The sequence below is a fragment of the Gossypium arboreum genome, chromosome 9 (genome assembly GCF_025698485.1).
Source record: "Gossypium arboreum isolate Shixiya-1 chromosome 9, ASM2569848v2, whole genome shotgun sequence".
NCBI lineage: Eukaryota > Viridiplantae > Streptophyta > Magnoliopsida > Malvales > Malvaceae > Gossypium > Gossypium arboreum.
Genome location: NC_069078.1, coordinates 85533375 through 85547967, shown reverse-complemented (window position 1 = coordinate 85547967; position 14593 = coordinate 85533375). Strand labels below are relative to the sequence as shown.

At 28.6% G+C, this 14593-nt stretch overlaps 2 protein-coding genes across 3 annotated transcripts; one reads left to right on the top strand and one right to left on the bottom strand.

Moving 5' to 3' along the window:
* Positions 1-998: 998 nt before the first annotated feature.
* LOC108456736 (eukaryotic translation initiation factor 3 subunit H-like) lies at positions 999-4682 on the top strand. 2 transcript variants are annotated; one of them, XR_008270878.1, is made up of 11 exons: positions 999-1279; positions 1363-1479; positions 1584-1687; positions 1949-2015; positions 2269-2402; positions 2485-2533; positions 3127-3198; positions 3298-3399; positions 3494-3561; positions 3953-4204; positions 4369-4682. XR_008270878.1 is itself a non-coding variant. In XM_017755364.2 (11 exons), the coding sequence occupies exons 1-11, from the start codon at positions 1190-1192 to the stop codon at positions 4424-4426; spliced, it is 1014 nt and encodes a 337-aa protein (XP_017610853.1). In that variant the 5' UTR covers positions 999-1189; the 3' UTR covers positions 4427-4682. The 2 variants fall into 2 exon arrangements, 1 of the variants encoding a protein (XP_017610853.1); XM_017755364.2 differs by having other exon boundaries at positions 3953-4105.
* A 1166-nt stretch (positions 4683-5848) lies between these two features.
* Positions 5849-9290, bottom strand: LOC108456735 (probably inactive leucine-rich repeat receptor-like protein kinase At3g28040). The gene is made up of 2 exons (XM_017755363.2): positions 7531-9290; positions 5849-7438 (listed from the first exon to the last, which is right to left on the bottom strand). The coding sequence occupies exons 1-2, from the start codon at positions 9021-9023 to the stop codon at positions 5962-5964; spliced, it is 2970 nt and encodes a 989-aa protein (XP_017610852.1). The 5' UTR covers positions 9024-9290; the 3' UTR covers positions 5849-5961.
* Positions 9291-14593: the final 5303 nt, after the last annotated feature.

Here is a 14593-nt window from a genome sequence, read left to right as displayed (position 1 = left end):
AGTAAACAGAACTATTAGAATAATAAAAAATAATTACTTATTCTTAATATAATTTTTATTGATTTTGTTTGGTGTCATATAATCATTAAATAAAAAATTACAAAAATATATCTATACAAAATATATAACAATTCCGTAATATTAATAGTTATCAAGTAAATAAAAAAATTGAGTGTGGGCCAAAACGTAATTTTAACTAAAATTCAGGAAGAATGTGCAGTGTACCTTTAATTTAATTAGTCAAACTTTAGAAAATCTATACTACTAAGGCCTTCCCTTTATAACAAGTTTTCATAGCTTTTTTTTTTTTATACATATATATTTATTATTAACATAAAGGTTAAATTCCAAATCGAATCCCTCTATCTTTTTAGATTGCATAAAAGGAAGGCCTAAAGTGTCTATAGTTTTTCTCTTTCACATTACTAACATGAAGGTTAAGTTTCAAATCTAATCCTCTATATTTGTACTATATATAAAATGGTTAAATTTTAATTTCAATTATTATATTACGTTCAAATTTGAGATTTAATATTTATACTTTACCTTTTTACATGATTTACATTTATATTATCACTACTTATTAATTAGTCTAAATACTTTATTCTAATTTTTAAATTAAAATATTGACTTGAATTTTAAGAATTATTAATATTGTTTAAATTCTCTATTAAATTTAAATCTATTACGATGTCATTTTTTATTACATGACTATCAAGTGAATATTTTAATTTTAAATTTTTATACCAATAATTTTAATAGAAGAATTTCAGTACCAACTAGCCCTAAATTCTTAAGTTTGAAAACTTGACGTACTAAATTATTGAAGATAAAATTATGGAAACTAAATTTTAAATATATGAAAAATAGAGAAACTTAAAACAAATTGAAACATTTAAATTTTAACTTTATAATTTAACCCAAAAATAATTAACTCCCAAAATCATACTAATTTATAATTAATTTAAAATTATATATATAAAAATTAAAGATGCGGTTGAAGTGTTGATGAACTTAAACACCAAAAACAAACCCAAACTCCAAAAAGCCCAACAGAGTAAATTTTTAATAAAATAAAAGTGAAAACAAAGCAACTTCTAGGGTTTCTCCTCCCTGCTATTGTTGTTGTTGTAGTTGTTGTTTTCCCCTTATTTTCCTAACAGAGCCTTCTCAAAAACGACATTCAACAATGGCGAATTCAATGGCGAAGTCTTTCCTTCAAGTTGCAGCTACTGAAGAGGTTGTTTCTCCTCTCAGAGTTGTCCAGATCGAAGGCCTGGTATTCCTCTTTTATTCTCTTCTATATATATAATAATAATTTTGATTTATACGTCCTTATCAATGAAATTTGAAAATTTTTAGGTGATATTGAAAATAATCAAGCACTGCAAGGAATTTTCACCTGCTCTGGTTACCGGCCAACTTCTTGGATTAGATGTTGGCAGTGTTCTTGAAGTTACTAACTGTTTCCCTTTCCCGGTAATTCCGCAAATCTCATTATTATTATTATTATTATTATTCTGTTTTCATGTTTTCTATTTTGAATTAGAATGTTTTTTTTTATGTTCTAATCATTGGTACAGATCCGCGAGGAAGATGAGGAGATTGAAGCTGATGGAGCTAATTATCAGCTTGAGATGATGAGATGTCTAAGGGAGGTTAATGTTGATAACAACACTGTTGGATGGTAATGTCTTGTCTTTTTTGCTAGCTAGCATTCTGTAGTTCTTGATGGATGTTGTCTTAGATACTTAAGGAATTATGAATCATAATGCTATTTATGATGTCGGTTCGGTTTGGTTAATAGCGGATGGTTATACCATTCTTGCTGTATGCATATGTTGTTAATAGTTATATTTATTCTAATGATTTGTACTTTAGTTAATGGTAAAATTGTATACTCTGTACTTTTGTTTAATGCAGTTGTCTTTCCCTTGCATATTTTCAGGTACCAATCAACGATTTTGGGTTCATATCAAACAGTTGAGCTCATTGAGACTTTTATGAATTATCAGGTAGAGGAAACATTTTTTAACTTTGGTGGCAATTCTATTGTGAATCTCCGGAATTGCGTATAAGCCTGTTTCTAATGATGAACACGAGATCTCTCACCATTCTATGGATGATAAAGAAAAATAAAACCTAATATAAAAAGGGTTCTATATCTGTTTGTTTGGACTGACAACTTTTTGTGCCTTTACATTCAAATTTACTCATCAAAGTTTAGTTGTTCATTTTTTTTTTCTGCTTAATTGGTAAACTGTGCAGGAGAATATAAGGAGGTGTGTATGCATTATCTACGATCCTTCGAGGTCTAATCAAGGTGTCTTGGCTCTTAAGGCTTTGAAGCTATCTGATTCTTTTATGGAACTTTACCGAGCTAATAGCTTTACTGGAGAAAAGTATGGTTTCTCCTTTCTGTCAAAAAATTATGAATATGAATATCATGTGATCTCATATTGATGGTCTCTTTTGCTGTTATAGGCTGAGGGAGAAAAACTTGTCATGGATGGACATTTTCGAGGAAATTCCTGTAAGCTTCTACTGCTTTGACTGTTTACTATTTTTATTAAGTAATGTAATCAATCATAGAGACTGCATTATCCTTTGATCATACTGCACCTAATTCAAACAAGTGAAGCATCATGATAATTGTTCTCATATGATGAATGGCCAACTATTTCAGCAGTGTTAGAATGTGAGATGAAAATAAACCAACAAGATTAAGAACACGAAAATCTGATCCAATCAACCTGAACCCAAACCCATATCTGATCCGAATCCTATTTGATTTTAGGGAGTCAACAATCCAAAGCCGATACTGCCCCAATTTGAAACGAAAAGAACCCGAAACTGCTGACCCAAAAAACATAAATGACCCAAACCAAAAACGACCAAACCTGAGACTATCTGAACCTGGAATTAACTGAACAGAAATGACTTCGGATTTTTAAAACCCAAATTGACCCAATCCAGAACTCTAACCAGATTCACTCAATATTGAGGATTTGTCATGATTTTTATCCTGTAGTAGTTGGAATGTTACTGATAAGTTAGTTTATTTGCAATAGAAACGATAATTGTTCCCACTTTCATGTTAATTTTGTGATACTTTTGTAATAACAGATCAAAGTCTCAAATTCTGCCCTTATCAGTGCCTTTATGACTGAGCTGGAATCTGACACACCAGTTACACAGGTGCACTATATAATGTTGATTAAATAAATTTTAGTTGTACCACAGTAAAAGATCTTGTATCTGTGAAATTTGTCTTCTAACTATAATTTTTCACTTTAGTGTGATTATGACCGTCTGCAATTGTCAAGCAATCCATATATGGAGAGGAATATGGAATTTTTGATTGAATGCATGGATGATTTGTCAGTGGAACAGCAGAAGGTATGTATTCTTGTTTCTCCAATATTACTCCGGTGTCATTTCTATTAATTTTATGTTCAACATAAATAGCATTTCTCTATTTCCCTTTTTGCAGTTCCAATTTTACTACAGGAGCCTGTCACGTCAACAAGCCCAGCAACAGGCATGGCTTCAGAAAAGAAGGTAGGATACTTGATCTCTTTGTCACTCAACTCTTCATTTTCCTTGAAGTGCCCTTCAAGGACCCTCCAAATGTATGGAAAACCTAGAAAATAGCTTAAGATACCTGTGATGGAACACATACCTGTATCCACATTTACACCCTAGTCTGAGTAACATAGCTTGAGATTTCCATACTATTTAAATGGATTCCATCTGTTAACTTATGAATGATTTTTCTGGGAAGAGAGGGAAAAGGAAAAAGAAAATTGTTTTCCAGTGGAAGTTAAAAGTTTCAAGCTGCCTTCTCTTTTACTTGGATAAACAGATTTTGTTTTATGAAAATGCTTCATATTGTGCTTTTGTTCCCTTAATTCACCTAATTTTATGTATTTCGTCTCTTTCATAACTGTAGGGCTGATAACATGCAACGAAAAGCTGCCGGGGAGGATCCTTTGCCTGAGGAGGACCCTTCAAATCCCATCTTCAAGCCAATCCCTGAGCCATCACGGTTGGAGAGCTTCCTCATAACAAATCAAATCGCAAATTACTGCAACCAAATCAACGGGTATGTCTGTTTTTGATCTAACAATTAATTTTTAGGATAACCTGACTGACATAACATCTCCTGCAGGTTGACATTTTGAAGCCTAGTAGTGGTTATAATGTACCCTTTCAACCTATTTCTCTGATTTTATTTTTTTTTGTTTTGTTTTGTTTCACTAGTAGTTTCTTCCTTTTAGACCGGAATCAATGCACAGTGCAACATAACTGAAAACCATGCCTTTCCTTGACCAATCTTCATCTAACGGTGTTAAAATCATTTTGCAGGGTTTCTGGGCAGAGCTTCAACAGATTGTATTTAATGAAATCATTGCACGATAACTGAAACTCGCAATGTCGTCTGCAATTTTTTGCAGGTATAAATGATGCATTGTCTAGATTAGCTGAAAATTTTTGCAATGTCTGAGTAGAATTATAATTTATGGTTAGTTGTGATTTTTATTTGAAGATGAAGGTGATTGAAAATTTTTCCCATGCTGTTAATGTTTTACATTTAATCTGTAAGCCTGATCATCTGCCCGCATTAAATCTTAGTATGCCATTTGAATATTAAATGACATTTTTCTTTGGATTTCACTAAATTGAGTTTATTTTTAATTTTAGGAATTTAGTCCCTCTTTGAATTTATAGTTAATGTTAAATTGAGAACATTCGCAAAAGAATTTTGTTAAATTAGATTGTGGTATTTTTAAAATGAAAAATTGAAGTCGTCGATGTCATGTTGATTTAAGAAAAAAAAAGGTAGGATTTCCACTTTGCTTTTCTAAGTGGTGCTTAAGAATTTATATAACCATATATTTAGAATCGAGAATTTTGCAATTTCAGAATCAACAATCATCGTTAGTGCTATCAGTTAGTCGGGTATTAATTTAGTTTTGTTGTGGTGAAAATATTTTTAAGTCGCATTGATTTAGTTGGATAATGTTAAAAATACTTAAACTTGTAGATGTTTGATGATTTTAGGAGTTTAATGAATTTTTTTAAAGAAAGAATTATGTGTCTAATTGAAGTTTTTGTGAGATTAATTCAAAAATTTTAAGAGAGCTGATGCCCTATGAGTGTCATACACTATCAGTTAAGATGATTCATTTAAAGGTTTAAAAACAAATAGAAATACCTTTATTTTTTTTAAAGAATATTGTTTATAATTGTTAAAATATATAAATAGAAAAACATTAAATTTGAAATTCAATACCTGAAACTGAAACAAATAATTATAATAATATTTAATTATATTTAAATAAAGTTAATAGTTTTTACTTTTATGTCTTTCAAAAATTTTTATTTACATGAGCGATAATGTATTGTTTTATTATTATTAGATAATAGATGGTACATGACTGATGACGTATAAGGATATTTTGTTATTTTATATAAAAAAAGTAAAATATATACATAATAAAATTTGAACTTAAACTTACACCTTTTAACATATATATTTTTCATCTAATCAAATATTGATATTAATTTTTATAAATATATTTGGTATATAATTCTATTTGTGCGTATGTCATAATCAAGAATAAAAGATACATTTGATAAAGATGAAATTAATATGATATAACATGTTTAATATTTATATATTTGGTTTGGAATATTTACTAATTTGTGTTTTGTATATTTGCATAATTTTGATAGAAAAAAAACCAAAAATATGACGTGTTTAAAATTTTATTAAGTCTATTATTAAAGGAGAAATTAGTACTCAGAAATGCATAAGTGAACTGAAAATCGCTTGAAGTTATCATTTTAGAGTGATCAGTAACCACTAACATTAATGGAGAAATTAGTAAAAGTAAAAGAAAATTTCCAATAACAGATAAAAAAAAAAGGAAAAAGAAATAGCTTTTTTTTTTTTTTTCACAATGGTTCCATTCTTTGTGGAACCGGGGTTTTGATAACTTGAAGTATTTGAACCACTTCCGCCATTGAAGGCCTGCTTGAAGGTATTTGAGAAGTACAAACCAGTGCTAATTTCAGCACTGGAAACACCTCATCTTCTGGATAATCACCCATACTTAGATCAACACAATCCAACACATTCCCTTGCTCGACGGAAACTCGAACATGATCACTCAGTATCACGACATTATCTTCCCCATACTCAACCGGCCTTCGTCCAGTCACAAGCTCCAAGATTAACATCCCGAAACCGAATACATCACATTTCTCATTGACCCTTAAGTTTTGACATGCTAGCTCTGGTGCTACGTATCCTAGTGCACTCTGAAACCTGTTGCTGATCACATGATTTTCGAGCTTCGTTAAAAGCCTTGCTAATCCGAAATCCGAAATCTTCGGATTGTAGTTCTCGTCGAGGAGGATGTTACTTGGTTTTATGTTGTAATGGATTATTGGTGGCCTGAATGAGTGGTGCAAGTGAGTCAATCCTTTAGCTGTTCCAAGGATTATCTTGAAGCGGTTGGACCACGAAAGTGGTGGGGCTGAAGCTGGTCTTTCATGGAGTTTTGTTTGCAAGTCTCCATTAGTTGCATACTCTGTTATCAGAAGTTGAGATTCAGGTGTCCAATAGTATCCTTCCAGTGATATCAAATTCGGGTGCCTTGCTTTTCCAAGAACTCGAACTTCTCGATCGAAGTCTTCTGGATACTGAATCATGTTCGATATCACCAGCTTTTTGATTGCTACGAATCTTCCTTGAGGATTCAATGGGACCTTGTAAACGGTTCCGAATACTCCTTCACCGATCTCTGCAGCTTTGTTGAGGAGGATTTCGGGGTTGCCAATCCCATTAGTCGATAGCTTTGAATCGAACAAAATGAGCTTGCCTGCTGTTGGACTTCCGGATCTTGTTGAACTTGAACACATGCTTTCCAGTGTTGTCTCCACAAATTCGAGTCGCCTTCGAACTGAAATGTTTAAGAGGCTGATAATTATCACCCCGCATACAATCAGAACAGCTGCTGAAATTGCGATAATGGCAGAAACACTAAGGGAGTTACGATGATGGAATCTTATCGGGTTTGCAGATTCGTTTCGTCGCCTATGATCACCCATTCGACCCTTATACGCATCCGGATCGAGAACTAAAGGTTTCGGCACATTCAACTTACATGGTCCTTTCAACAATGGCGAACAAATCCCCAAATTTCCCTGCAAAGCACTTTGATCCAAGCTTGGAAATATGCCTCCCACAGGAAGCCTACCTATAAGTTGATTGTATGATACATTCACAGCAAGAAGATTTTCCAACAACCCGAGCTCTTTTGGAATTTCTCCACTTAGTTCGTTGAATTCGAGTTTGAGAATCTTAAGCTCGGTCAACTTTGAAATCGATTTCGGGATTGAACCGGTTAGATTGTTGTGAGATAATGTCCTACAAAACAAGATACAGTTTCGCATAATCATTAGTCCAAGAAATCATAGCTTACATCATGATAAAACAAAAATGGATTAATGAGAACTTACAGTGAGTACAACGACGAACAGTTGCCGATCTCGTCCGGAATCGGCCCAGTCAATGAGTTCCCATCTAATTGAAGAATAACCAAGGTCCCAGATTCACATATATCCCCTGCAACATCACCGGATAAAGCATTGTTTCGAAGATCTAACACGGTCAGGTTCGGAAACAACCCGAGTTCTGGTGGTATCCTTGATTCAAGCTTGTTCCAAGATAAGTTCAAGTACCTCAGGTTAGCAAAAAGCCCCATTTCTGCAGGAATTGTACCTTCAAGATTGTTTCTAGACAGATCCAAGTTTCGAAGAGACTCGAAAAGACTACTTGAACCTCTCGGGATCGAACCATTTAACCGATTATCAGAAAGATCCATATCTTCCAATCCCAGATAAAATAAACCAGCTGGTATGCTACCAACGAGCTTATTATTTGACAATCTCAAATATTTTAAAGTTTTGAGATTACCAGTTGATGATGGCAAGCTACCTGTTAAACTATTGCTTGAGAAATCCAAGTGTTCCAAGCTGCTTAAGCTACTAATCCATGGAGGAAACTCACTGGTGAACATGTTATTTGATAAACTGAAGAAAACCAATAAATTTAGTCTCTGAAGAGAATCTGGAAGTGGTCCATTGAAAAGATTATGGCTGAAATCCAATGAATCTAGATGAGGACATAGTCCAATATCTGCAGGCATTGGTCCTGAGAAGCCATTGAATTGTAAATGGAGCTTTTTTAAGTAATGCAATGCTAAAACACCTTCTGGAACTGACCCAGAAAATGAATTGTAAGACAGATCCAAAGCTCGAAGCCGATACATCGACCAAATCCCAGAAACAAAATCTATGTTACCAGAGAAATGGTTTTTGGAAAGATTAAGATAATTCAAATATGAACATTTAGACAATGTGCTCGGTAATTGGCCATCAAATGAATTCTCAGATAAAGAAAGGAATCTAAGTGAAGAACAAGTTTGAAAGAGTTCTTCAGGGATTGAACCCGAAAGAGAATTCCCGGAAAGATCGAGGAATCTAATCGAATTCATGTTAACAAAAGTGCTAGGAATTGACCCAGAAAGATTATTATAACTAAGATCAAGCCTTTCAAGACTGTTAAGCACACCAAATGCCCGACCGATTGTCCCACTGAAATCGTTACGAGACAGTGATAATACCTTCAAATACATCAACTTTTGTAGCCCTTTGCCGATCTTTCCCGATAATCCTAACCCATCAAGAGATACCTCTGAGACACGACCGTTGTTTGGGTTGCATTTGATGAACCGCCATGAACAAGGCGAGTTGTCATCTTCATTCCAGGATTCAAGATAAGATGAAGGGTCTTTGATATCTGATTTGAACACTATCAAGCCAAGTACATCATCGTTGAGTTGAACGGAAGAAGATTCATCATCTCCCATGCAATAATAATAATCCATGCAAAGAAGCAAGCAAATCAGAAAATGAAGAGAACCCTTCGTTAACATCCCCATTGTTCTCATCTTCTTTTTGAAACCCCACCCTTGAAATTAAGCGTTTTCAGTGCTCAAAAACAATGTGTTCGTTCATAGTTTTTTGCTAAAGAAATGCAGGTTTTTTGGGTCAGTGATAGTACTGTACTCACGAGAGTTCTTTTTCCAGTTTTGAGATGAGGATTCTTTCTTATAAAAATAAAATAAAAACTTGAGAAATCGAGAAAACAGTGAATCGAAGTGAATATGAATTCAATATACTGACATTCTTAATTTTGGAGCTCGAATATCAATTTTACTGTCATGTCGTCCTATAATGGTTTAATGCTATAACCAATCCTTGTGCTTTGTATTTTAATATTTAGTCCCTCATTTTTAATTTGATTTAAAAATTAAAACCCAATCCACAATACTCTTTGAATATGTTTTATTAATTGAATTTTAATTTTTAAACCCAGACTTTTTAATATTGAAATTTGATGAATTTTATTAATTTTAAATAGATAAATTTCTAAAACAACAGAGTTATTAAATTTCAAAAGTTTTCAAAAGAAATACAATGACTGCATGTAATAATTAAACAAAATTGCATGTCAAGATTTTGAAGAGTTTCAATTTTATTACCCACACCCTTAAAATATGTTTTTTTCTAAGTTAAAATATCTTTCAAATCCTTATATTTTTCATAAATTTGAAATTTAATTCTCTATCTTATTATCATAAATTTTATCTAACTTTTCAAATTTCAATATTTTATTAAAGATGCAAGAAAAGATATTGAAGAGTTTCAATTTTGTTCTCAACTAAGGCATGGAATCACCTAGGTTAAATTATGCTTCAAGTCCTTATATTCTTTTTAAATTAGAAATTTAGCCCTTTATTTTATTTCTACAAATTTTGTCCTGCTTTTCAAATTTCAAATTTTAGGTCCACTTATTGATACTATTAAACTATTTATGTTAAATTTAATGATTTGATCTTTTGAAAAAAAATTCACTTACTAGCTATGTAATAATAATAATAAAATATTGTAATGAACCTTAAATTAATAGAAGAATTTTAATTGCTTTAACGATCATACTTATATTTTTAAATTGAAAAGTAAAAGAATTATAATCCTTAAAATAAAAATAAGACTAAATTCTAAATGCTCAGAAAATATAGTACACACTTTAACCTTTGTGGTAAATTTAAAGTTTTGAATTTCAGTTATTTTTCTTACTACAAACGGAATTTTCTTTTTAATATAAATATTCCACTTAAATCAATATAAAACTAAAGTGATTTTATATTTTTTATAGTTAATATTTTAATAAAAATATTCAAAATCTAAATTCTTAGCCTTTTACAACAATTTCAAATTGCTCACTTACTATGTCTTAAAATCAATGAAAGGGAGTGTTACGTTACTAAGGAGAGCGTGAAGTGATGAGACAAAGCAAAAACAAGTGGTCGAAACATTGCAGATTTTCCAACACGACATCCATCGAACCCATTTTCCATTTGTCCCTAAGCTTAAAGTTAAAAACTCTTATCTGTCAGATTCTCCTCTCTTTTTTTAATGCCATTTTCATCCACGCTTCTCTTTCCTTTTTTGCCTTTCATTTTCTCAATTATTTTTCATTCAACAAATTAATAATAATAATTACACATTATTTTCTTTGAATTATTAGCAATTATTGATTTCACAATTTTATTTTAATTTCTGATTCATCAATCATAGGAAAAAATGACATGACATTGACAGTTACAATTTAGAATTATACCGATTTTCTTTTACGATTTATTTATCACTTATTCAATTAAAAATAATTAAAATAACAATTTTGTAAAGTAAATTATATTATAAAAATATTTTATCTTTTGATATAAAATCAATAAAACACACAAAACTTCTTTATTTGTTTCTTATATTATTTTTAATAAATAGATTTTTACATGAGCTTTTTTCCGCACCAAATTCTTATATTCATTTTATGTCCTATTTTTCTATTCTCATATATCATTAACTTTTTTATAACAATATTTCATTATAATAGTGAAATTTATTGTAAAGAATATTTTTTATATTTTATTTTTATCCGTTATAATAATAACTATCATCATATATTATTTACTAAACTAATTTTCTATAACAGTCTATTATCTTAAATTTTAGTAAACTTAATTTTAATTCTAAAATTATTAATTTTAGTTAAGATACAAATTTTATATGTTTTTATTAAATAAAATAATCTTATAAATTAATATTATTAATATATTATAATTTTTATTTAAAATTTAAAATTTTAATAAAAAATGTGACTATATATATATTAACATTTACACAATCTTTTTATTTATTTATCTCAAAATATATTGTTTTAAAAATAAAATAGAAGGTGGGGGCCCAAAGCAACGTGGGCAGTGTTCACAAGATCCAAGCTAAGCTCACGGATTGCATTTAGCCTTAGCCTTAGCAGTGGGTGTGGGGGGAATTTGGGTTCACAAGATTTCTCTTTTTTGTCCTTATTCTTGTCTCTCTTTTATATACTTTTCTTAATTGTATTTAATTTTTTTTACACTAATTTAAGTTTTTTAAATTTTTAATTTTATATTAATTTATAAAAAATATTATAATTGGGTTGTAGTCCGCCATCAGACCACCGTCCATAAAGTCCCATCCCCAATCAGTTTCCAATGCAATCTTGTTTTTAATTGATTTTGTGAAATATATTATTCTTTGATTGAATTCATATTATCGATTATTATTTAAGTGTATGATTGCATTTGGTATTATAAATAATGTGATATCAATTTAATTAAAATATATTTTAAATAAGTTATATTATTACAATAATATTTTTATCTTCCTTTTATTAAAAAATAATTATTATAAATATTGAGATTTGAATTTATGTCATTCGTATTTATAAAATATTTTTTCACCACTTTAATCAGAATTTTATTTTAATATTTTTATACATTTTCATATTATTATACAAATTGGTTCTTTCATATTGTTTGTATATATATACTTCTATATTGTTATTTAAGTGTGTGATTGAGTTGATATCACGAGTCAACTCAACACTAATTCAGTCAAACAAATTACTATTTTAAAAATTATTTTTATACAAGTTATTAAAGTTATATTACGAGCATGAATATGTATGAGTATTTGGGATTGTTATGACAAAAAAAATATTATATTATAAATATAATATGTATTTTATAAAATTATAATAAAAATATTATTTAAATCCTAAAAAAATTAAAATTATGACAAAAATTTATTATGAAAAATAATCTAGATGTTATAAAAGTATTAAAATGTATTTATTTATAAAAGTTATATCCAAGAAGTATGAATATAACTTATTTATATATCTGTGCTATTATTATAAAAATAATATATTTATTCATAGAAAAACTTTTATAGTTTTTTAATCATAACTTATATCCATAAAGTAGCTTTCTAAAGTTATTGTAAAAATTATATTATCTATAAGAATTGTTATAAAAGTTTTGACAATTTATAGAACCGCTTTTGTAAAGATTATCTATTATAAATTTTATATTATTTTTTACTAAACCTATGTATTATAATAAGAAATATAATTTAGTATAAATTTTTCTCCAAATTAAGTTTTTATAATTAAAGCTACAAGTTATTTAGATTGTGAAGTCAAATATTATAAGGTCGATGTTAATTATACAAATATATCGTTTGAAAGAATGGGGCTAGACACAAGCACAATAAACAGCTCGCGAACTCTTTAATTTAAAACATTCAAGGCTTTAAAATGTGGTTCAAAAAACATTTGTTGTTATAAAAAAAAAAATTCATGTTAACACAACCACCTTAGTATAACATAAGCAAAAAAAATGTTGAATCGTATTAGCATGTTGCATATTTTGTTACTTTAATTATAAGTGAAACTGAGATGATCCATACTTCGAAAAGTACATGGAAGAAGGGGAGCTTGATAATCTTAATGTTGCAAATTAAGATGATAATGAGCTCAATCAAAGACCAACAAATGATGATAAGGGACATATGTTGAATATTAAACTAGGAATAATTGAATTAGAACAATTAAATAAAATTACATATAATATTTTTTCAGTAATTGTACTATCAACTACTTTTCTAAATTAATATAATACATATGATTATTTGATTTTAATTATTTTTATTTGTTTAGAAATTATTTTATCATACTAATATTTTTATAGTACCATTAAAAATATAATTTTTTATAATAATTAGTATTTTTGAAAATAAAAATTATGTACCTATGTAATTACAATTTGTACTACCAAACATAACATAAATAATTACGATGCAATTAAACTGTCAGTGAAATTACAATTTCTAGAAATTACAAGACTACCCTAATAATTACATTTTCATTCAATTATATTGTACTATTCAAAATAATAAATTTAAAAATAATAAATTTTATTTATATCTTTCAATAATTTTATAACTTTCAACATCAAACAATTTATATTTTAATTTTTAAAAGAAATATCAAAACTGATTGATGGTTTAGTTAAAATTTTATTTTGTTTTTAGTTTTATGTTTGATCTTTAATGTTTATCTATATGGTATATTAAGCTATTACTTTAGTTGATTTTACAAGTTAATCAAATAATAATTTAATTGGGTAATGATTAAAATATCATTACTTTATAAAGTAAATTCTATTATTTAGTTACAAAGTAGGGTCCAATTAATAGAAAGTATAAAAGATGAAAATTAAAATTATTATTATACCAATTAAAAATTATCACTATTAGCTACATAACGGTTGGGTGACAAAAAAATTGAAAACATTATTAATCAAATTATAACTTTTTTAGTTAAGTAATTAAAATTAAAATTTATCCATAATTAAGTGACTGACAATATAGTTTACCATATTTTTTAAAGGTATTTTTACCTTTTATCATTTATATAAAATATAAAAATATACATATAATATGATTTTAACTTTAAGACATTATAATTTTAAACATTTTTACATTATAGGTTCTATCATATTTGTTTATTTTGACACAATACTTAAAATTACCCATAACTCCTACTCAACTCATAAATAGGAGAATAATACGCTTCAGTACACTTAAACTCACATTCTCCAACATTAATAACAATATTATGTCAATTAAGTTAAAATTTGATCCACTTAAAAATATATTTATTAAATAGTTGATTACCGAATGTATGACAATCTGTTTTTTTTTTTCTTGAGAAGTGACACATTTTAATGTTTAATGTTGATTCGGTTTTTAATACTGAAATTAAATTAAGAGGTGGCACAAAATCAGAATCAAAAGAAAAAATAAAATAAAATTTGTCTTTTGTTGAAAAAATGTGATAAGTCCAAGAATTCACGTGCTTTTTGTCATTTATTTTGGTCAAGTCTAATATCTAAATAAAAATCTATTAAAGTAATGTAAATTTTACTCAACACTAATTTTTAATAACCCGAATTTAAGAAACAAAAACAAAATAGTTAACCTAATATTTCCTCATCAATTTATAAAGTAGTACCTTATTGTATATTCTTATAAAATATTATTCTTAGAAAAATTATTTGCAAATAAAATT

Bases quoted from the DNA above. Each gene is read 5' to 3' on its own strand.
- LOC108456736 (XM_017755364.2), top strand. From the start codon at position 1,190: ATGGCGAATTCAATGGCGAAGTCTTTCCTTCAAGTTGCAGCTACTGAA. The intron at 1,480-1,583 runs GTAATTCCGCAA...TCATTGGTACAG, and splicing joins CTAACTGTTTCCCTTTCCCG to ATCCGCGAGGAAGATGAGGA. The intron at 3,400-3,493 runs GTATGTATTCTT...CCCTTTTTGCAG, and splicing joins TGTCAGTGGAACAGCAGAAG to TTCCAATTTTACTACAGGAG.
- LOC108456735 (XM_017755363.2), bottom strand. From the start codon at position 9,023: ATGAGAACAATGGGGATGTTAACGAAGGGTTCTCTTCATTTTCTGATT. The intron at 7,439-7,530 runs GTAAGTTCTCAT...CTTGTTTTGTAG, and splicing joins TGTTCGTCGTTGTACTCACT to GACATTATCTCACAACAATC.